Below are 23,599 nucleotides of genomic sequence, written 5' to 3'. Positions count from 1 at the left end.
AAAAGTAAATATTAGAAAAAATTATTCTGAAAACTATGGCACAAAGACTTGAAAAACAATTCCAGATGCACCAAATTTACCAATCAGTCCAGTGCAGTTGCTCACTTGTGTGTGACAAACTGCGGCCCCATGGATTGCAGCACACCAGGCTTCCCTTTCCATCACCAACTCCCAGAGCTTACTGCTCAAACTCATGTCCATCGAGTCAGTGATGCCATCTAATCATCTCATCCTCTGTCGTCCCCTTCTCTTCCCACCTTCAATCTTTCCCAGCATCAGGGTCTTTTCAAATCAGTCAGTTCTTCCCATCAGGTGGCCAGAGTATTGGAGTTTCAGCTTCAGCAGCAGTCCTTCCAATGAATATTCAGGACTGATTTCCTTTAGGATGGACTGGTTTGATCTCCCTGCAGTTCAAGGGACTCTCAAGAGTCTTCTCCAACACCACAGTTCAAAAGCATCCATGCTTCAGTGCTCAGCTTTCTTTATAGTCCAACTCTCACATCCATACATGACTACTGGAAAAACCATAGCTTTGACAAGACGGACCTTTGTTGGCAAAGTAATGTCTCTGCTTTTTAATATGCTGTCTAGGTTGGTCATAGCTTTTCTTCCAAGGAGCATGCATCTTTTAATTTCATGGTTGCAGTCACCATCTGCAGTGATTTTGGAGCCCCCCAAAATAAAGTCTCTCACTGTTTTCATTGTTTCCCCATCTATTTGCCATGAAGTGATGGGACCAGATGCCATGACCTTTGTTTTTAGAATGTTGAGTTTTAAGCCAAATTTTCCACTCTCCTCTTTCACTTTCATCAAGAGACTCTCTACTTCTTCTTTCAGTTCAGTTCAGTTCAGTCAGTCGTGTGCGACTCTTTGTGACCCCATGAACTGCAGCACGCCAGGCCTCCCTGTCCATCACCAACTCCCGGAGTCTACCCAAACCCATGTCCATCAAGTCGGTGAGGCCATCCAGCCATCTCATCCTCTGTGGTCCCCTCCTCCTCTCGCCCCTAATCCTTCCCAGCATTAGGGTCTTTTCCAATGAGTCAACTCTTCGCATGAGGTGGCCAAAGTAATGGAGCTTCAGATTCAACATCAGTCCTTCCAATGAACATCCAGGACTGATTTCCTTTAGGATGGACTGGTTGACCTCCTTGCAGTCCAAGGGACTCTCAAGAACCTTCTCCAACACCACAGTTCAAAAGCATCAATTCTTCGGCACTCAGCTTTCTTCACCATCCAACTTTCACATCTATACATGACTACTGGAAAAACCAAAGCCTTGAATAAATGGACCTTTTTTAGCAAAGTAATGTTTCTGCTTTTAAATATGCTATCTAGATTGGTCATAACTTTCCTTCCAAGGAGTGTCTTTTCATTTCATGGCTGCTATCACCATATGCAGTGATTTTGGAGCCCAAAAAAATAAAGTCTGACACTGTTTCCACTGTTTCCCCATCTATTTCCCATGAAGTGATGGGACCAGATGCCATGATCTTACTTTTATGAATGTTGAGCTTTAAGCCAACTTTTTCACTCTCCTCCCCCTTCACTTTCATCAAGAGGCTTTTTAGTTCCTCTTCACTTTCTGCCATAATGGTGATATCATCTGCATATCTGAGGTTATTGATATTTCTCCTGGCAATCTTGATTCCAGCTTGTGCTTCTTCCAGCCCAGCTTTTCTCATGATGTACTCTGCATATAAGTTAAATAAGCAGGGTGATAATATACAGCCTTGGGAAAGTACTCGTTTCCCAATTTGGAACCAGTCTGTTGTTCCATGTCCAGTTCTAACTGTTGCTTCTTGACCTGCATACAGATTTCTCAGGAGGCAGGTCAGGTGGTCTGGTATTCCCATCTCTTTCAGAATTTTCCACAGTTTGTTGTGATGACACAGTCAAAGGCTTTGACATAGTCAATAAAGCAGAAGTAGATATTATTTTGGAGCTCTCTTGCTTTTCCATGATCCAACAGATGGTGGCAATTTGATCTCTGGTTTCTCTGCCTTTTCTAAATTCAGTTTGAACATCTGGAAGTTCACGGTTCATGTACTGTTGAAGCCTGGCTTGGAGAATTTTGAGCATTACTTTACTAGCGTGTGAGATGAGTGCAATTGTGCAGTACTTTGAGCATTTTTTGGCACTGCCTTTCTTTGGGATTGGAATGAAAACAGACCTTTTCCAGTCCTGTGGCCACTGCTGAGTTTTCCAAATTTGCTGGCATATTGAGTGCAACACTTTCGCAGCATATTCTTTCAGCATTTAAAACAGCTCAACTGGAATTCCAAGACCTCCACTAGCTTTGTTCATAGTGATGCTTCCTAAGGCCCACTTGACTTTGCATTCCAGATGTCTGGCTCTAGGCCAGCGATCACACCATCATGGTTATCTGGGTCATGAAGATCATTTTTGTACAGTTCTTCTGTGTATTCTTGCCCCCTTTCTTAGTATCTTCTGCTTCTGTTAGTTTCATTCCATTTCTGTCCTTCATTGTGCCCATCTGTGCATGAAATGTCCCATTGGTATCTCTAATTTACTTGAAGAGATCTCTAGTCTTTCCCATTCTATTGCCTTCCTCTATTTCTTTGCATTGATCACTGAGGAAGGCTTTCTTATCTCTCCTTGCTATTCTGTGGAACTCTGCATTCAAATGGGTATATATTTCCTTTTCTCCTTTGCCTTTTGCATCTTTTCTTTCCTCAGCTATTTTGTAAGGCCTCCTCAGACAACCATTTTGCCTTTTGCATTTCTTTTTCTTGTGGATGATCTTGATAACTGCCTCCTATACAATGTCACGAACCTCCATCCATAGTTCTTTAGGCACTGTCTATCAGATCTAATCCCTTGAATATGTTTGTCACTTCCACTGTATAATCATAAGGGATTTGATTTAGATCATACCTGAATGGTCTAGTGGTTTTCCCTACTTTCTTCTGGATTTTGCAATAAGGAGTTCATGATCTGAGCCACTGTCAGCTCCCGGTCTTGTTTTTGCTGACTGTATAGAGCTTCTCCGTCTTTGGCTGCAAAGAATATAATCAATCTGATTTCGACCTATCTTCAGACCTATGCTAATGATCTTTCCTTTTCATGGGGTATACTCTTCTCTCCGCTACACTCATCTGGGTGAATAATGAGGTACTGACAAGCACTTATGAACTAAAACCTATAAAACTTAGCAACATGGGGACCTGATTTAAAAAAACATAGATTTTCCATTCCTTGTTTTAAAAGCGCTTGTTAAAAAATTAAATTTGGGGGAGGAGCTAAGATGGCAGAGGAACAGGACGGGGAGACCACTTTCTCCCCTACAAATTCATCAAAAGAACATTTGAACGCTGGGCAAACTTCACAAAAAATTAAATTTGATTTGTTATATCAGCTGGTTTTATTATATCATTTTTAATATTGAAATAGGACAATGATTTTTTTGTCAAATATGAACTAAACAACTCTATAAGTAAAATTATGATGACTACTAAATTCTGTCTCAGTTCAAATTCACTACTCATACTTAAGACACTAAAGCAGACCTGAGATGAAGAGTTTGAAAACCAATATTCTATGTAATAAGTTATTCACTGCAGCACTGCTCTAACTTCAAGAAACTGGAAACAACCTGCAAGACCATCAGTGAGAGACTAGTTAAAAATAATATGGCACATTCATACAATGAAATACTATGCAACATAAAAAAAAAAAGAAAAAAAAAACAGTAAGGGGCAATCAGGCAATAAAGTAAAACACACCCAGATTGGAAAGGAAGAAATAAACCTATCTCTATCTGTAGATGACATGATCTTGTACACAGAAAATCCTAATGAATTCACTAAAATAATGATCAGAACTAATAAATTGAGTTCAGTCAATAAATGAGACCTAAATTGATAAAAGATCAATATAGGGACTTTCCTGGTGGTCCAATAGGACTCAGCACTCCCAATGCCAGGGACCTGAGTTGGATTTCTGGTCAGGAATTAGACCTCACATGCTGAAACTAAAGACCCTGCATGCTGTAACTAAGATCCAGGGCAGCCAAATAAATAAATAAATGAGTATTTTTTTAAAAGGTCAATATATAATATTCAACTATATTTCTGTATACTTGCAATGGATAATCTGAAAATGGAGTTAAGAAAACAAGTCCCGTTATAAGAGCATCAAAAAAGAGTAAAATATTTATTAATAAATTTAAGAAAAGAAGCACAAAACTTAGTCTGATAAGACAAAACATGACTGAGAGAAACGTCAAAAGACTCAAATAAATTAAAAGACTTCTGATTCATGAAGATATAATACTGCTAAAATGGCACCACTCTCCAAGTTGATCTACAGATTCAGCATAAAGCCAGTCAAAATTCTATCTGGCTTCTTTGCAGAAATAGACCACCTGATCCTAAAATTCATTTGAAAATTCAAGCAACTAAGAAGAACCAAACAATCTTGAAAAAGAACAAAGTTGGAACAAAACCACACTTCCTGATTTCAAAACTTACTACAAAGCTGCAGTAACCAAGACCATGGGGTACCAGCATAAAGATAAGACATATGGGTGAGCGGAAAAGAACTAAAGGATGAAGAAATAAATCCTTGGAGAAGGAAATGGCAACCCACTCCAATATTCTTGCCTGGAGAATTCCATGGAGAGAGGAGCCTGGTGGGCTCCAGTCCATGGGGTCACAAAGAGTCGGATACTACTGAGTGACTAACACACTTTCTCTCAGGATGCATTGCTTTTCCCACTTCATACCATTTCAACCTGGATCAACCTCTTTATTTAGATGTCCATCACACACACACACACACACACACACACACACACACAATCTAAAGCAAGCTTTTGTATGTAACTAGTTTTAATTAAACTAGAGAGAAAATATGATTTACATGTTATCAAGAAAATAAAACTTAAATTGAATATAAGTATCCATGTTCTCTGGAGAAATAGGGAAAATTTGAACACTGAGTATTCAATAATGCCAAGGAATTATGCTTTGCTGCAAATGTGATAATAAAATTGTGGTTATTATATATATCAAGAGACTTTATCAACCTAGACCAACCTTTTTATTTAGACACATCCATCATATGTGCGCACACACGCGCGCGCACACACACACCCCTTTTGTACGTAACTAGTTTCAGTTAAGCTGAGAAAGAATATAATTTACATATTATCAAGGTAACTGATTTTAAATTTAATATGGGCTTCCCTGGTGTCTTAGATAGTAAAGAATCTGCCTGAAATGCAGGAGACCCAGGTTTGACTCCTGGGATGGGAAGATTCCCGTGAAGAAGGGAACGGCTACCCACTCTAGTATTCTTGCTTGGTAAATCCCATGGACAGAGGAGCCTGCTGGGCTACAGTGCCTGGGGTCGCAAAGACTCGGACACCACTGAACGACTAACACTTTCACATTTTCATAAGCATCCGTGTTCTCTTAAGAAATAGGGAAGATTTGCACACTGACTATCTGATAGTGCCAAAGAATTATGTTTTGTTGCAAGTAAGATAATAAACTGTGATTATTATATATATCAAGAGATCTTATCTTATAGACATATATGCTGATGAATATATAATAAATGATATACTGGGATTTGGTTTAAAATAGTCCAACTGAGGGGACGGAGAATGAGTGAGTGCATAGACAAAACATGTGTTGTTAATTGTTGATGCTAGGAGATGAGTGCATGGGGGAGTATATCATACTATTTTTTTCTTCTTTATTAATGTTTGAAAATTTGTCTACTGAAAGTTCTTAAATAAATAACCTTCTCGAAAATTTAATGAATTTAAAAAAAAGAAAGAAAGAAATCCTGACATTTAGGTCAATTGATTTCAATAGAATTCAAAGGCAAGTCAATGGGAAAAAAATAGTCTTTTGTTGAACAAATAGTGCTGGGACAATTTGTTATCCACATGCAAAAAATGAAACTGGATTCCTTCCTCACTTTTTGTACAAAAATCAACTCAAAATGGAAAAACTAAAAGTATAAAACTTTTAGAACACGGGTGCAAATCTTCCTGACTTTCGATTAGACAATTGTTTGTTAGACATGACATCAAAAGCACAAGCCACAAAATACAACATTTGTAAGCTGGACTTCATCAAACTTAAAAACTTTATGTCCTTCAAAGGACAGCATCAACAAAGTGAAAAGACAAGCCACAGAACAGACGTAAACACTTTCAAATCATATATGTGATAAAGGATTTGTATCTAAAATATATAAGAACTCTCACAGGAAAAACAATACAAAACAAAAATATATAAATAACTCTTACAAAGGGGCTTCCTTGGTGGCTCAATAGTAAAGAATTCACCTGTCAGTGCAAGAGATATGGGTTCTAAATCCAGGAAGATCCCACATGCTGCAGAGCAACTAAGTCCGTGTACCACAACTAATGAGCCAGCACTCTGTAGCCCTCGAGTTGCAACTACTGAGCTCATGTGCTACAATTACTGAAGCCCAACACCCTACAGTGCAATCTCTGCAACAAGAGAGGCCACTGAAACAAGCCCAACAGCACAGCCAGAGAGCGGCCCCCCACTTGCCACCATCAGAGAAAAGCTTGTGCAACAACCAAGAACCAGCACAGCCAAAAATAAATTTTAAAAAACCCAAAACTCCTACAAGTCAACAATAAAAAGACAATCCAAATGAAAAGTGGGAAAAGGGTGAGACTATACATTTCTCTTTAAAAATACATACAAATTGTCAGACCTGCCATATGACCCAGCAATCCCACTGCAGGGCATACACCCCAAGGAAACCAGAACTGAAACAGACATATATACCACAATGTTCATTGCAGCAATATTTACAATAGCTAGGACATGAAAGCAACCTAGATGTCCATTGATAGATGAATGGATAAGGAAGCAACGGAATATTACTCAGCTGTAAAAAGAAACGCATTTGAGTCAGTTCTAATGAAGTGGATGAACCTGCAGCCTATTATACACAGTGAAGTAAGTCAGAAAAAGAGAGACAAAAACTGAATATTAATGTATATTTATGGAATTTAGAAAGACAGTACCAACCATCCTACCTGCAGGGCTGCAAAGGAGACACAGATGTAAAGAACAGACTTGGACTCAGTGGGAGAAGGCAAGGGTGGGACGATTTGAGAGAATAGCACTGAAACATGTACATTACCATATGTAAAATAGATGACCAGTGCAAGTTCTATGCATGAAGCAGGGCACCCAAAGCCAGTGCTCTGGGACAACCCAGAAGGATAGGGTGGGGAGGGAGGTGGGGTTCAGGATGGGGGGGGAAACACATGTATACGAATGGCCAATTCATATTGATGTATGGCAAAACCATCACAATATTGTAAAGTAATTATCCTCCAATTAAAATTAATATATAAAATACATATATATATATATATATATATAAACTGTCAGTAAGTACATAAAAAGATGCTCAACATCATTAGCCATCAAGGAAATGCAAATCAAAATCAAAATGAGTTATCCCTTCACACCAGATAATAACAGGTGTTTGGGAAAATACAAAGAAGTTGGAATCCTCCACTGGTAGGAATTAAAATGGTCCAGCTGCTGTGAAGAACAGCTGGGCAGCTTCCCAAAAGGTTACACAGAATGAAAAGATGCTCAACATCACTCATTATTAGAGAAATGCAAATCAAAACCTCAATGAGTTACCATTACACGCCAGTAAGGATGACTGCTATCCAAAAGTCTACAAGCAATAAATGCTGGAGAGGGTGTGGAGAAAAGGGAACCCTCTTACACTCTTGGTGGGAATGCAAACTAGTACAGCCACTATGGAAAACAGTGTGGAGATTTCTTAAAAAACTGGAAATAGAACTGCCATATGACCCAGCAATACCACTTCTGGGCATACACACCGAAGAAACCAGATCTGAAAGAGACACGTGCACCCCAATGTTCATCGCAGCACTGTTTATAATAGCCAGGACATGGAAGCAGCCTAGATGCCCATCAGCAGATGAATGGATAAGGAAGCTGTGGTACATATACACCATGGAATATTACTCAGCCGTTAAAAAGAATTCATTTGAATCAGTTCTAATGAGATGGACGAAACTGGAGCCCATTATACAGAGTGAAGTAAGCCAGAAAGATAAAGAACATTACAGCATACTAACACATATATATGGAATTTAGAAAGATGGTAATGATAACCCTATATGCAAAACAGAAAAAGAGACACAGAAGTACAGAACAGACTTTTGAACTCTGTGGGAGAAGGTGAGGGTGGGATGTTTCAAAAGAACAGCATGTATATTATCTATGGTGAAACAGATCACCAGCCCAGGTGAGATGCATGAGACGAGTGCTCGGGCCTGGTGCACTGGGAGGACCCAGAGGAGTCGGGTGGAGAGGGAGGTGGGAGGGGGGATCGGGATGGGGAATACGTGTAACTCTATGGCTGATTTGTGTAAATGCATGACAAAACCCACTGAAATGTTGTGAAGTAATTGGCCTCCAACTAATAAAATGAAATTTAAAAAAAAAAAAAAAGGTTACACAGAGTTATCATATAATTCAACAATTCCACTCTAACAGGTGTGTACCCAACAAAATTGAAAGTATCTGTCCAAACAAAAGTAGCTACAAGAACATTTATAGTAGTGTTAGGATAGCCAAAAAGTGAAAATAACCAAACGTCTGTCAAAGATTAATAGATAAAAAAAGAGGGCCATAAAACTTTTCTGATGGTCCAATGGCTAAGACTCTGTACTACCAAGGTGGGGGACCAGGGTTTGATCCTTGGTCAGGGAACTAGATCCTACATGCTGCAACTAAAGATCCTGTATGCCAAAACTAAAGGATTCCACATGGTGCAACAAAAATCAAAGATCCCGTGTGCCATAACCGAGACTTGGCACAGCCAAATAAATTTTTTAAGAAGATACATATATATACACACACATATATAGACACACATATATACGAAAGTGGAAACAGTGGCAGACTTTATTTTGGGGGACTCCAAAATCGCTGTAGATGGTGACTGCAGCCACGAAATTAAAAGATGCTTACTCCTTGAAAGAAAAGTTATAACCAACCTAGACAGAATATTAAAAAGCAGACACATTACTTTGCCAACACAGGTCTGTCGAGTCAAAGCTATGGTTTTTCTAGTAGTCATGTATGGATGTATGAGTTGGACTATAAAGAAAGCTGAGCACTTTAGAATTGATGCTTTTGAACTATGGTGCTGGAGAAGACTCTTGAGAGTCCCTTGGACTTCCAGGAGATCAAACCAGTCAATCCTAAAGGAAATCAGTCCTGAATATTCATTGGAAGGACTGATGCTGAAGCTTAAACTCCAATACTCTGGCCACCTGATGGGAAGAACTGACTCACTTGAAAAGACCCTGATGCTGGGAAAGATTGAAGGTGGGAGGAAAAGGGGACGACAGAGGATGAGGTGGTTGGATGGCATCACTGACTCAATGGACATCAGTTTGAGCAAACTCCGGGAGTTGGTGGTGGACAGGGAGGCCTAGCGTGCTGCAGTGCATGGGGTCACAAAAAGTTGAACACAACTGAGCGACTGAACTGAGCTGAATATATATGAAAGAGGACTATAGCCATACAACAAATACTATTCAACCATTAAAAAAATGAAATATTGACACATGCTACAATAGATATGAGTCTTTAAAACATACACGAAGTGAAAGAAGCCAGTCACAAAGAACCACATAATGACTGCATGATTCCATTTAAAAAAAATGTCCAGAATAGACAAATCTAAGACAGAAAGTATATATTGCCTTTTCTAATTAAATTATTTTTTAAAACCACCGTGTTGTTCCTGTATTTATATGCTATGTCTTTCTAAATCCTAAAATAATTCTTCTAAAATATTTTTTAAAGCACTTGAAAACACAAAAGCATGCTACAAATCAAAGAGAAAAGACCTGGAATTTTGAAACAGCTAAGGAAAATGCATAAACCTTAAAAGGAGAAAATGAATTGTCTTTACTGAATGCTATCTAATGACCAAAATTCCTTTCAAGTTAAATTCGAGCCATCCTTTGAACTGAAAATTATTATCAATAATTAAACCTTAATTTGCAAAATATCTGTATATTTTATTAAGGCAATCATCAGTGTAAAGCTGAAACTTACCAGATTTACATCACAGTATATAATTTTAAACTAAATACAACACGTAATTAAAATATTTCTTGGAATACTAGAAACGGCATAACTTGGAGTCAGATATACAGTTTGAATATTAGTCTGCCATTTATCATCTAGATGATCAACTATTTACTTGGTCTCTGCAAGCCTCAGTTCACCCTCCTGTTAAAATCAGGAATTATAATACCTACTTCAGTATGAAAAGAAGCATTCCAACTACTTACTAAATGGGAAGGTGAGGAGAGCAGTAGTGTTTGATTTCACTCTACTTTTAAAAATCTATCTTTACTGTTTGACTTTTTTTTTACAACTTGTACACAATTTAAAAACATAACAAAGATTCTAAAAATTTAAAAATCTAGGAGGTTTTTTTGGAGACATTTCATAAGACATCAACACACAGCAGACTCTCAATTAAAATTTACTCACTCCTTCCATTGCTTCTCTATTAGTAACTTCTTGAATTCAGGTGAACAAAACTTGGAAGAAGAAAAGTTAAACATTAATTTTTCTGAAGGCTGTCATTATCAAGAAGGAGATAAAGAAGTGCAATAAAACTAAGCTTTTAAAACACTTTCTTCAAACCATACCTAAGAATTTAACCTGAATTTCCATGTTTACTGATTCTAATCATTTTATTCTGATACTTTTTAAGGTTTTTGGTTGTTGTAGTTTTTGCAATATATAATAACACTATCAAGTGAAAAGGAAACTTGATACCTTAATCCTTTGACCAAGACAAATTCAGGATTCAGTCCAGAGAACAGTTACCACTGAAAACACAATACAAATATAAATCACTACTAACTATCTAGCAAATAAGATAAAACATAAGCTCCACCTTTTTTTTTGTTTTGACAGTATACTGCATAGATGAAAGAAATTTAATTGATCTAGGTTGTCACCTTATACTTCACAGAAAACTGTAAGAATTAAAACATTCTCTTCCATATGCTAATTAACAGATGAATAAAGTGAATGTCAGGAGGCAAAGTCGTTCTGCAGGTCAAAAAAGTACCATTTTAAAATCACCAACGTACACTGGAACCACTTAAGTTGGTAATGTGGCCTTTGATAGCTTGTCTTAAAAACTGAGTCATCAGACTTTTACTAGCATCTAACTGTACCCATAGAAGTGTATAACTAGCATTTCTCATCAAGTATGTTTAAGTATATAATTAAACTCTCATGTCTTTTAACCTTTACAAATTCTATTCTGGACTATTAGTACATTTATTACTGAGAATATCCTGGAGTATTATTGCAGTTCTATAGTGTTGTTTTTTAACTATTTCGAGAACATCTCTCTGAAATGCGGAAACAGTAAATTTCAGAAAGATACAACAACAATGATTCACGTAACTATCTCAACATCACGCAGTGGTTGAATGGGACAAAATTAAAAACTTAAAGCAGTAAAACCCAATAGACAAGGGAGTCCCCAGCTCCCAAGCCTTCTCCTTTCCATTTCTTGCAAGACACTTCAAAACTCCAACTCCAAAGACCTAAGTTCGTCTCAGTCCCAGTGGAAAAGACAAGCTCTTAGCCCGACCTCCTAACGGTGCTTCTGCCGGCCATCCGAAGACAGGCGCAGGGGTGGAAGGATGGCCGCCCCGCCCGAGAGCGCGCGGGCGGAAAGGAGGGACACCCATGACTCACCCACCCCGGGCCCACCGCCAGACCGCCCAAGCTCTTGGGACCAGACTCTTAGCGCCCCCAAGAGGCGGGTAGGCCTCTTCCCACCGAGGCCCCCTCCCCACTCAAAACCCCTCTCCGGGAGAGGCCCGGGCTGCGCACAGACCTTAGACTCCAGCTCTTCCCCGCAGATCCCAGCCCCGTGCTGGCGCCCTCGCCCCGCCCCCCGGCCTGCGAGCATGCGCATCCGGCCCGATCGCGGCTGCGCGCCCCCGAGCGTCCCCGCCGGCTCACGCCGCCGCCGGGGAGGCCGGGCGAGGCCGCGGCGGAGGCGGAGGCCCGGCTCCCTGGGCGGTGCGCGCCCCCCGCCCTGCCATTCACAGGCGACATTGGCCCGTGGCACCCAAAGTCCGTCCTCCCCGTTAGGCGGCGAGCGCCGGAGGGGAGGGGATAGCCAGGAAGGCAGGAAGCTGTGGCTTAAAAGGGCAGCCCGCGCCGGGCCCTTCCTCCCTCCGTCCGTCTCCGGGCCTGCGAGAGCGTCTCTCCTCCGTGGCCTCCGTCCCGCCGCCATGTACCGGTGCCTGGGTGAAGCGCTGCTGCTGTCCCGCGTCGGGCCCGCAGCCCTGGGTTCAGTGGCTACCGACTCGGCCGTGCTGCTGGGCCGGGCCCGCGGGCAGGCTGCCGCAGCCGTCGCCGCCCCGCAGCCAGGGCTTGTGCCACCCGCTCGGCGACACTACAGCGAGGCGGCGGCCGACCGCGAGGACGACCCCAACTTCTTCAAGATGGTGGAGGGCTTCTTTGACCGCGGTGCCAGCATCGTGGAGGACAAGCTGGTGGAGGACCTCAAGACCCGGGAGACCGAGGAGCAGAAGCGGAACCGGGTGCGTGGCATCCTGCGGATCATCAAGCCCTGCAACCATGTGTTGAGCCTGTCCTTCCCCATCCGGCGCGACGACGGCTCCTGGGAAGTCATCGAGGGCTACCGGGCCCAGCACAGCCAGCACCGCACGCCCTGCAAGGGAGGTGAGCCCCTTGTGCCCTGCCCTGCCCCGCCCCGCCTGGCCTCCAGCCTCGGGGGCTCACTGCTCAGCCCAGCCCGGGCTGGTACCGTCGCCCTCCCATGCTGTCCCCGTTCCCCCAAGTCCCGGCCTCAGCTGTGTCAGGCTCCGATGGATAGTGGATTTTCTGCTCCATCACCACCCCGTAGTTGGTCCTCCCCCCGCGAGCTTGTTGATGCTGTATGCAGAAGACGCTACGCTGTTCTTTTGATCCTAGCCACTGTGACAAGCAGGGTGGGTCCTGACGAAGAGCACTTGTAGAAAAGAAAATGACAGACCCATCTGTCTGCCTCTGCAAGATTTTGTGATCTTCTGTGACTCAAGCGAATGCAAAGCATGAAATAATTGTTCTCGGATTTTTTCACTCTTTCACAGTAGTGACAGATGATAAAGGAACATACAAAATGAATCGACATCTACAGTTTTACTAACTAAATGAATTTATTAATTATAGTCGATCTTTTAAATTATCTTCCTACTGTGGCAGCTTTGCACACACACACAAAATGGTAATACATGAACAGTGTAACATCAGACAAACACTGGGCGTTCGGAGGGTAGATCTAAAGGGTGTAGACTGCAAGACAGCCTGCCAGCCAATGGAATGAGGTAGCTGTGGGGGTGTGTACTGGTCCAGGCTAGCACCACGTTTGAGATTGAGGGGGAAAAGTACTTGAAGAAAGGGGTTGAATCGGCTAGAATTTGATAGTCATCAGGTTTGTAGTAGTTTTTGAATGTCTGTAGATTTGGCTTCTGCAGTCCGATTGCTTTTTTTTGAGGGGGAAAAAAAAGGCTCCCCTCTCTTTTTTACTCCTTAAAATCGCACGGTGCGTTTTTAATCGTGCTTAACAGTGTTAAAAACACATTTTTCTACTAAAAAATTGTGTAGAATAAAGAAAGAACCCGGGGAGGTAGAATCCAGCTGGAGGTTGCCGAATAAGCACAGAGGATGTTAGGCTGGACCCTTTGTCTCAGTAAATCAGATCCAGTGTTCTGTTATACTGGCTGACTACTAAGGATGACTTTTAGAAATCTCTCTAGGAGGAAAGTTTGCGCTCTGCTAGCATTCTTAGCCCGGGAACAAAGGTTGCTTCAGGCTGCTTAATGATTTACTTTTACTTCTTGCTAAATTTGCATTGGCCCCACCCACTTCTAGGACTTAACCTTTAGAGCTTAATTATCCTCTAGCTCTCAATTTCCTCTTTTAAAACCAACTTTTGAACTTCTTTGATCTCTGATTTCCCATTCCAGCTCCAATGCTATATAAAACACACTCTGTCCATCTACATCACCTTTCTTCTTGCTGCCCACTCCCTTATTCTCAAAACCAGCAATTCACATTCCGGCTCCCTAGAAAAGCAAAAATGGTAGAAGAGGCAAAGTTAGCAAATGTTAAATTGTAGTTGTTTCTGAAGAATGGACATCATGTTTATGTGTCTTGCTGACATTATTTTCCAGTTGCTTAAGAGATATACAGCTAAGCCAGGATATTTGTTTTCCTGCAGGACCTGAGTTCATTTCTTTGAAGTTCTTTATTTTCTGTTCTTTCTATACCAGGTCCTCTCCTATGATGAGTCACAGCTCCACAAACTCACTGAAGCAACTAAAGTTTTCCCTAGTTTGTTAGTCTTCTTCATCTTGCCATAGGTTTTAATAGCAAAATATTAATAAATTGCATTAGCTATAGAAAGCACTGTTATTGTAGCACTTGTTCCTACTAGATTCTAGTAACTAGAATGTTAAGATACAATTCTCTGTTCTTTTTATCCTGTTTACAAGAAGGTTTGCTACCGAAAGCACTACTAAATCCCAGCATATAAACAAACTGAATTGCACCTAATAAGTAGTAGCAAGCATTGCAAGATAATATGAAAGAAAATCAGCGTGTATAAACTGATGAATATATTATCTTAAGGAATACAGAGGGAGCGGGATTGGGAAGGATTATGTAGCTATGAAGGCTCTTCAACATATTTTAGATTGCATAAGATAATGAACAGGATACTCAATAGATGATCTGCAAAACAGAGGTACTGTAGGCATCCATACTTTGCTTTCATGACACTCTGGAATCTTCCTGCCCATTTATCATCCCCATCTTATTACAGAGAATGTATATTCCAAGAAGGACTTATTTTCAGTGGGTTTTACTTTTTCCCTTCTAATTAAATACTACAAGGACGTTATTAACTATTTTTAGAAATACAACATGTATTAGGTGATTGAGACTTTTTAAATGCTTTGGGTTAGCCATGTGAACCTACCCTCCTAAGCGCACTTCTCTCCCCATCTTCACTCAACCAGCTTGTTTGAGTTGGAGAGGACCCTCGTCTGCTCTTCATCATCATCCTCTCCAACCCTCGGCTTTCTAATCTTTCTTCAAGAGCAACCTTACACCTGAGTTTTCCAACATAAAATTCTCAAGGTTGAAACAAAACAACAATCTAATATAATCTCTGTAAGGGAAACAGGTGGTTTTAAGAACTGAGGATGGCTAATGTGTACTTTATACCAAGTAAATATTTAATAATACATACTGTTTTTATGCTTCTCTTTTCCCACATACTATATTTAAGGGAAGCCAGTAGGTTTACATCTGTTAAGGATTTGCAAAAGAGTGTGCTTCGTGCTCTGAAGGAAAGTTTCAAGAGAGGCCTTAGATATTTTCAGCAAAGATTAATCTTGTGGAATTTGCTTTGAGAAGACTTTTTTCAGATGTGCTTGAAAACATTATCAGTGATTATTCCTGTTAACTTTCTCAGAATAAACTCTCTGTGTTTTATTGACTATGGTTCTACCTGAGATTAATGTACCTTTTAAGAAGGAAATTTATTATTTAACTCGTTGGAGAGAAGTAGAGAGATTGATGATAGCAGTTCATTGATGCAAGAGTCAATTTACTTTCTCTTCTCTCCAGTCCTCCCATCCCCCACTCCCTTTTAGTCCTCAGACTAAAAATGTTGAGTCCAAATTCCTGTGGCTGATTTTTCCTCTCAGAACTTTCTAAAATTATCATTTAAATAAAGCTGATGTAATTCTGATACATTGTCTTATTTAGCTGCAAATGTCAACACTAAGAACCAAAATGCAAAAAAGAAACAGTAGGAGGTAGATGGTCTTTGTTCTTGTCTTTGGGCAGCTGGATGTAGGGGTGGGGCAGGGAAGCCCGCTAAGGGTTGGAGTTAATACAGTATTGAAGCCCCGCCTCAGCCTTTGGGGTCTGATTTTGTGGTAAATAGTAGTGCTTTGGGGAAAACTGTAGAAAGTACCAATACTGTTTCAAAATGAGACCTCCTCTGCTTTCACTGAAAATAAATGTTTCAGATTTATTTCTCTTATGCTAAATTGACAACTGTCAAAACATAGGTAAGTTTGAATAAATTCACACTATGTAGTGTTTTTAGAGTATGTATCTATAAATTTAACTGAATCTGAAAGTTCGTTTAGAGTACAGGTAGTTTATATGTCTTCTACCCTCTAGCCCTTAGCCCTGTGGTAGTAGCCCTGTTGTTCTTTTTAATATTGTTTAGTTAAATATGAATTGGTGTTGCTGTTATAAAAGTCTTTTTATTTCATGGAGCCAGATGCTTCCCCCGAAAATACTAGGGAATGAAAAGCCATGATAATGGAGGAGAGCTATACAAGAGACCTGATTGTCCTTCAGTCTTCCTGTCACTGTGTGTGAATTCCTCCAGCTAGTTTGCTTTGGCAGTAAAAACCCTATATGCAGAAAGACAAACACTTAACTGCTTACTCATTATGCAAAGGACACGTTGCAGGAATTGGGGCGTCAAAAATTTGAGGACAAACATCAATAGTATGTATCAAACTCCAGTAAAACTTGACATTTAAATTACTAAGTGTAGAGAATTACTTAGACTTTATAACTTATATAGTGGGAAGAAATTGGCTTTAGCGCTGTTGGTGATAATTTAGATTGCTTGATAAAATTGTTTCATATCCAGTTATGTTAAAGGTAACTGAGGGCTTTGCCAGGAACCGATAAAGACTAAAATATCAACTTCTGGGTGTTGAAAATTCCTAGCCTATGTAGTCTCTGACATGAGACTTTTTTCTTTTTATTTTTTTTCTGATTATTTTGTATAATAATTAGGTTGTTATAAATAATGAAGGGAAAAACCTTTAATAGCACTTTAATGAAGCACGTTGGTTCATAAATGGGCCTATAACTGCTCCACCCAACAAATCCTTTGTTAAAATACAAATGTTCTAATAATTTGTGAACATTTGTAAATAATTCTGAGTAATTTTTGTGAATATTTGTGAAAGTTATAAAATGAAGCACCTGTATTCCCAATCCTTTGCTACAAGATAACCATGAACAGTCTTAAGACTACAACCATTATCTAAAACTGACCTAACTATCCAGATGAATCAATGTTTTCCCCTTTCCAGAGGCAGAAATTAATGCAGATTGAAGTACACACTATCAAGACTGAAGGGTTAATGTAAGAAATACTACTAATAAAGGCAGGAAAGGTTTTCTGAAGGGCAAGCAGACAGTCTGGGAGAGGGCTGTTCAGAATATTTCTGATTACCTTTCAAAAGGCATCAGAGTCTGCCTTCACAAAGGTCAACTGGCAAAACAAGGGATAACAGTGATAAGAGCTTTTCATACATCACTGCTTTGATTCCTCAGAAAAGCCTCATGAATGCACTGTTGACCCAGATTTTCTGATGCAGATACTAAGGTTAAAGAACGAGGTCTCCTTTGGAGGGGGGCGGGGGTCACACAGCAGTAAGTAGGAGGGTTCAATTCAGGGTCTAGCCATATGATTCCGGCACCCACCTTCTTAGTCTTTACTGTCTGGATTTATTCATGTAAAAAGTTAAAAAGTGAATCAAAATTTATTACTAGTCAGTGCAATAATATTTAAATGGCTTTCTTCTGGGCGTCTCTTCCTATAAAGTAAGCAAACTTGATCATGAATCGCTATTATTTCTCTTGACTGTTCCTGGCAAAAGTCTCTCAGACCTTCTACTTTTTCTGAATTGCTTCTTGGCTAGTTGAAAATGTGAAAGATGACACAAATGAAAATTATAAAGGTTGACTTTCCTTTTCTAAAAAACATTAGCCGCTCAGTCGTGTCCGACTCTGCAACCCCATGGACAGTAGTCCACCAGGCTCCTCTGCCCATGGAATTCTCCAGGCAAGAATTCTGGAGTGGTTAGCCATTCCCTTCTCCAGAGGATCTTCCCAAACCAAGGGTGGAACCCATGCAGGCGGATTCTAGTAACAGTTGAAAGCACTCTGAATAATATGTTGCTGCAAGGAAGATGCCAGAGATAGACTGTCTTTGTCTAGAGGTAGGGAAAGGTGGATAGGACTTAGATTGGGAAAAGGTCATTTCAGATAAAGAGATGTCAAAGAGGCGGTGACGATAGCTCTAGCAGGAGGCGGGACTGTGTGTGTTGGGATCATGAGGACAGACTGTAAATAGTGAAAAGTAAGGTTTTATAGCATAAATACTCATTTGATTACTAATACAGAGCTTCTAAAACCCGTGTAATTTCCTGAGTGATAGGGGTTCTGAGCATGCACATTGTTTTAATATTTGGCCTTCGACTCTAGTTGCTAACACAGAGCCCCTGAAATCCTTGTAATTTCCAGAGTTATGGGGGGTGGCAGGAGCACCCTATAGAGAGTTCCTAAAGCCCTTGGAATTTCCTGGCTGAATAAGAGCACCTTTTGTTCTGACGAACCAATTCTTGGCTTCTTGATAGCTTCAGGATTCCCCTACAGGTAGGGTGTATGGAATGGAGAGTCAAAGATAACTCGCTTTTCTCCTCTGTGACACTGGGAGAAAAATGGTATTAGGGAAAGAAGTCTTACTAGGAAAGAGAATTGGGTTTTGGAAACTAAAGGAAATCTGGTGTAAAATGATCCTTAGGAAAAAACATGGGCATATATTTTTCTCAACTTCATCCTTGCAAAGTAGAGTCCCTGTGACACCTGTCCCTCCCTTGTCTCCAGTATCCCTATAATTCTTCTTTTCCTCTCTTAAGATCCCTCTCAGATATCTCCTAGACTTGTAAATAATAGATATGAAACTAGATATCTGAAAACTTGAGCCTTTACCTCTTTGAACCTTTTTATAACAAATTGTTGTCTTTTACTAAATGTTACCTACTTTATATTTACAAGTCTTACTAGCATCATTCCCAAGACCTATTTGGTATGAATAGGTGTGACTAAGTTTAGTATTATTATCAGAGTAAGGAATCATTAAAACAAAAATTAACAGAATCTTCCCTCCCCCCTTAATGCATATTCTTTCCTCCATCCACTGGGCAGTAAGTTAAATACTTAAGCACAAAACAGAGCTATTTGTTCTATAGGTATGTATGTACATAAATGCAGGGAAATGACTTGGAAGGATACATATGCATTTAAGTCGCTAAGAATATTCACCCCTAAAGAATGAGGTCATAAGTGGTAATTAGGAGACATCTGCTTTCCTGTATTTGAATTTTGATGAAAACAGGCATATATGTTATGTAATTTTGAAATTTTAATGGAAAGAAATATATTTTCCATTCTATTTTTTCAGCATCTGCTAAACATTCACTTCCAGAAGGCTTAGATTTATCTCTCCAAAGTACTTAAAATAAAAATTTTGATAATAGGTTAAAACCATGAAGTGTTCCCTGCCTTCTTACATGGATACTTTCAAAAGCAGTCCTTAGCTCTTGAACTAAATACTCCTTCCTGAGGCTGAAGGAATTTTTGTGAGACTTCGAGTATTTTATATGACCATTACTTGCTGGTGGGTAGGTACTGGTTTCTCACTGCTTCTTTGCCTTCTCTCCTCATTGTAAATTAAGTTATGTTCTTTCATTGCGAATTAGGGGATTACATTATTGAGAAAATAGGTTCTAATGAGTAAATGACAAGTGTAGTAGTGCATGAACTTTAGTAAGAGGTGTAAGTCCTCTCTGCCTTTTTGGGTTTCTATTCTTGTGGTAGAACTCTTGGTTATTGAGTATAGTTTCTGAAAAGACACAATACAAGTGGGAATTGAATTTCTAGTCCATAAATCAAACCCTATTAAAAGATCCAGGTTCAAGTAACTTTTAAAACCATTTGAATTATATGAATGTATTTAGTTAATGATTCATCATAAAAAACAAAGCTTACTTAGTCGCTAAGAACTTTTATGTATGTTTTGATTTTGAGTCAGCTAGGAAAAGGAAGAAAAATTCAAGCTACTCAGTTGTGGTTTTCACTACATCTTTTTCAGCGTAATCAGCTGGTGTGTTTTCTTTATCACCATAGCAACTTAGTCAGTTTTTGCTTTCGATTTTTTTTCCTTCTAGAAAAACTTAACTGTACGCCAATCTTAGGCTCTTGAAGGTAGTAAGGAAAATCTTTGGGAATGAAGTTAAAAGGCTGAGAAATGTTTTGTGCTGTGTATGGTTTGCAGATGTCTGCATTTCACTGATGTTCTTTTCAAACATCTGGATACTCGTTAGCTCAAAATAAGTATATATTAGGTTAACTTCTCTGGAGAATCAAAGGTAGGATTACAAAGTTCTGTTTCCAACCCTTCCTCCAATGTTACCAAGTTTGATGTATAATAAACATTGTCATGGGTGGTGTTTCTTTAGTTTACTCTGGTGAACTGAAAGCACAGATTGCTATCAGCCATGGTCCTTGACTTTAGGCCCCGTATCTTTCTCTTTTGATTTTCGTTTTACATTGGAGTAGAGTTGATTCGCAGTGTTGTTGGTCTCAGGTGTAAAGCATAGTGATTGAGTTATACATGCGTTTTTTTCTATTTTTCAGATTCTTTCCCATAGAAGTTATTACAGAGTACTGAGTAGGATTCCTATACAGTAGACCTACCTATACAGTAGGTCCTTGTTGATCTATTTTATGTAGTGTGTATATGTTAATTCCAACCTTCTAATTTATTCCTTTCCCCATACCCCATCTCTTATGACATTAGACCTGTGGGCCACACCTCTGTCATCACCCAATTCCCATTAAGGTGCACCCAGCTGTGGACTTACGCTTTCCATTGGAAGCATCTACCTCCATTATTACATCTGCTGTTCAAAGACCCAATTGATCTCTTCCCACACACTAGCAATGCTAGTGTCAACATAGGCTCTGATACTTTAGGATACCCAAAAACTCCAACATACTTTTCTCTTTTCTCCATTTCTCTAATAAGATTTGTTCCCTTTAGTGTCTGTTCCTGTTCTCCATCCAGTCTCTGTTGGTCTTGCTTACCTTTAGCCTTTTTTGCCATGGAAAAGAGGGAAAGAAAGACTTGGTTTTATAAAAATTGGGAATATTCATACTGAAAATAAGGTCCTTCTTGCTTTAAGTTTTTCTGATTTTCTCTTATGCATGTGGGTATTTGGCTTTATGAGTGACTTTGTCTTTAATATTTACTATTCTTGAAATGAAGTAGGCATTCAAAAATGCTAGGTTTCCCCCTTATTTCAGAACTTTGAAGTTTATCACATCATTTTGTCACATCACCAATTGTGCTAGTATCTCCCAATCCACTGAATTTACAAATTTGGTGGATATGTTATCTTCTTTGCAGTCATATTCTTAGCATCAGTTAGAATGTGTTGAAGAATTTTTCAGGTGGCAGTGTATTTTTAGTACTTTTCTTTGATTTCCAATCCCAAAGGTGGAAAAGTAACTAGCTTTCCCTTGGGTGTAGGTAATTTCCTGTATTACTGGAGTTTTTTAACCTGTTATCTCGAGTGTTTAGTGCAGAGTACTTGTTGAGGTTGTTTTTTCCCTCCTCAGATTAATAGTGTGAGTCACTCTGTACTAGTATATCTTCTGATTTCCAGAATTTAAAACATTCATGTATTACTAATTAGAAAGTTAAAATAAAAGCATATGTCTTCTTTAGCCCAGGCACCCCTTGCACTGGTTTCTAGGTTCCTCTCTGTGTCTACCTTTATCTGTCCCAAGGCTTATTCCCCTGACTCCACTACTTACCTTGTGGTCGTCCTTTGCCTCAATTCACTGGAAGTCGTCATTGGTTCCTAGCCTGCAGAAAATACCTGTGGAATGAGAGGTAATTTATGTAACTACTGTTCTTCAGTGTCTTTCAGTTGAATTCTGTAAATGGGTGTGGTTAGGAAAGAAAATTTCACTTTACAAACAGGAATTCCTGGGTGCCATCCAGTGGAAACATGTTTTTTGTTACATGCAGTTTCTGACTCATCATTCCAGGACTTTTGCAATAAAATAGACATTTTGTTTACACCATGTTGTAGAAAGAAGGGTCTGGTTTCCAATGAGCACTTAAGTCTAGAACTTAAATTTCTGTCTGATTTATGAATGTTAATATTTCAAGCTGTTTTTCATTGAATACATTAGTTATAAGCACTGGGTAAGGGAGAGTAACTTTTCCCCCTCTTAAGAAAGGAAGGGGGACTTCCCTGGTGGTCCAGTGATTAAGACTTCCCCTTCTAATGCAGGGGGTGCTGGTTTGATCCCTGATTGGGGAGCTAAGATCTCACATGCCTCCTGGTGAAAAAAACTAAAACACACAACAGAAACAATATTGTAACAAATTCAATTAAAAAAACTTAAAAAACTGGTCCACATTAAAAAAAATCTTTTAGAAAAAAGAAGTTAATATAATTTAGTGACTACTTGCACAGACTCTAAAAGCACACTGATAAGAGGGCTTTCTATATAAGAAGAAAAATGCTGGTTCTTAGTAGTGCACTACTTTACCACCCCTATGAATTTATCTTGAGAAGTAATAAAATCAAAGTTCATTGAACTGCTTAAAATGCTATCCATTTAGACTTTTGAAATGTACATTTCTTTGCTATTTGCCACTACTTTGTAATACTTATTATAGAAGTGAAAATAGTTGCGAGTGAAGTGTTGGCCACATGCAGACACTGTGCCAGCTGCCTCAAACACATTACCCCAAGCAGTTCTGGCGTGAAGCCTAAGAGCATTGCTTATACCTCACTGCTCACCCAGGTGAGCGGGTGCAGACATCCATGGCAGCTGCTGTCTGGGTGGGGATTCACTTGTTAGAAGATGGTGGGCACTACAGCCAACCCAGACTCCTGGCCTCGCTTAGTTTCCACTAGATGATATGCCTGCTGCTTGATCACTGCAGTCATGTCCAGCTCTGTGCAACCCTATGGACTGCAGCCTGCCCGGCTCCTCTGTCCATGCGATTCTCTAGGTAAGAGTCCTAGAGTGGGTTGTCATACCCTCCTCCAGGGTATCTTCCCAACCCAGGGATCGAACCCAGGTCTCCTGCATTGCAGACTACTGCTGAGCCACCAGGGAAGCCCCATTAACATGCCTAGGTAAATCCTTTTCATTAATTTGTATAAACACATTTTAGTATTTAAGCAATTTTTTTAGCTTAACCAAGGAGATAAAAGACCTAAGATGTTGAAGATTGAAGGAAATTGAAGATAAAAAGAAGTGGAAAATATCCTGTGTTCATAGATGGGAAGAATTGATAATATTAAAATGTCCATAATACCCAAAGTAATCAATAGGTTTAATGCAACCCCTATCAAAATCTCATAACAGTTTTTCAAAGAACTAGAAGAAATAATCTTAAAATTTTTATGGAACCACAGAATATCTTGTATAGCCAAAACAATCTGGAGAAAAAAAGAACAAAGCTGGAGGTATCATGCTCCCTGACTTCAGACTATACTACAAAGTTACAGAAATCAAAACAGTGTATTTCTGGCACAAAAAAGACACATAGATCA

At 39.6% G+C, this 23,599-nt stretch overlaps 2 protein-coding genes across 9 annotated transcripts in view; one reads left to right on the top strand and one right to left on the bottom strand.

Moving 5' to 3' along the window:
• The window catches only part of SHLD2 (shieldin complex subunit 2), a 108,851-nt gene extending 96,817 nt beyond the window's left edge, over nt 1-12,034 (bottom strand). For 3 of the 8 annotated variants that reach the window (XM_065922743.1, XM_065922746.1, XM_065922749.1), the window contains exons 1-2: nt 11,956-12,027; nt 10,875-10,927 (exon numbers count right to left, since the gene is read on the bottom strand). The gene's annotated coding sequence lies outside the window, so the exon portion shown is untranslated. Of the gene's footprint in view, nt 1-10,583; nt 10,634-10,874; nt 10,928-11,955 lie in introns of those variants that run through there. The other 5 variants (XM_065922745.1, XM_065922751.1, XM_065922748.1 and 2 more) reach the window with 4 other exon arrangements.
• A 46-nt stretch (nt 12,035-12,080) lies between these two features.
• GLUD1 (glutamate dehydrogenase 1) overlaps nt 12,081-23,599 on the top strand; it is a 36,321-nt gene continuing 24,802 nt past the window's right edge. Inside the window, exon 1 of the mRNA XM_065922754.1 lies at nt 12,081-12,812. Coding sequence (XP_065778826.1) covers nt 12,359-12,812 — 454 coding nt within the window. The 5' untranslated portion in view covers nt 12,081-12,358. The remainder of the gene's footprint in view (nt 12,813-23,599) is intronic.

The sequence above is a fragment of the Muntiacus reevesi genome, chromosome 2, assembly GCF_963930625.1.
Source record: "Muntiacus reevesi chromosome 2, mMunRee1.1, whole genome shotgun sequence".
NCBI classification, from domain to species: domain Eukaryota; kingdom Metazoa; phylum Chordata; class Mammalia; order Artiodactyla; family Cervidae; genus Muntiacus; species Muntiacus reevesi.
The sequence above is the reverse complement of the archived record's forward strand: the minus strand, read 5'-3'. Positions and strand labels throughout refer to the sequence as shown.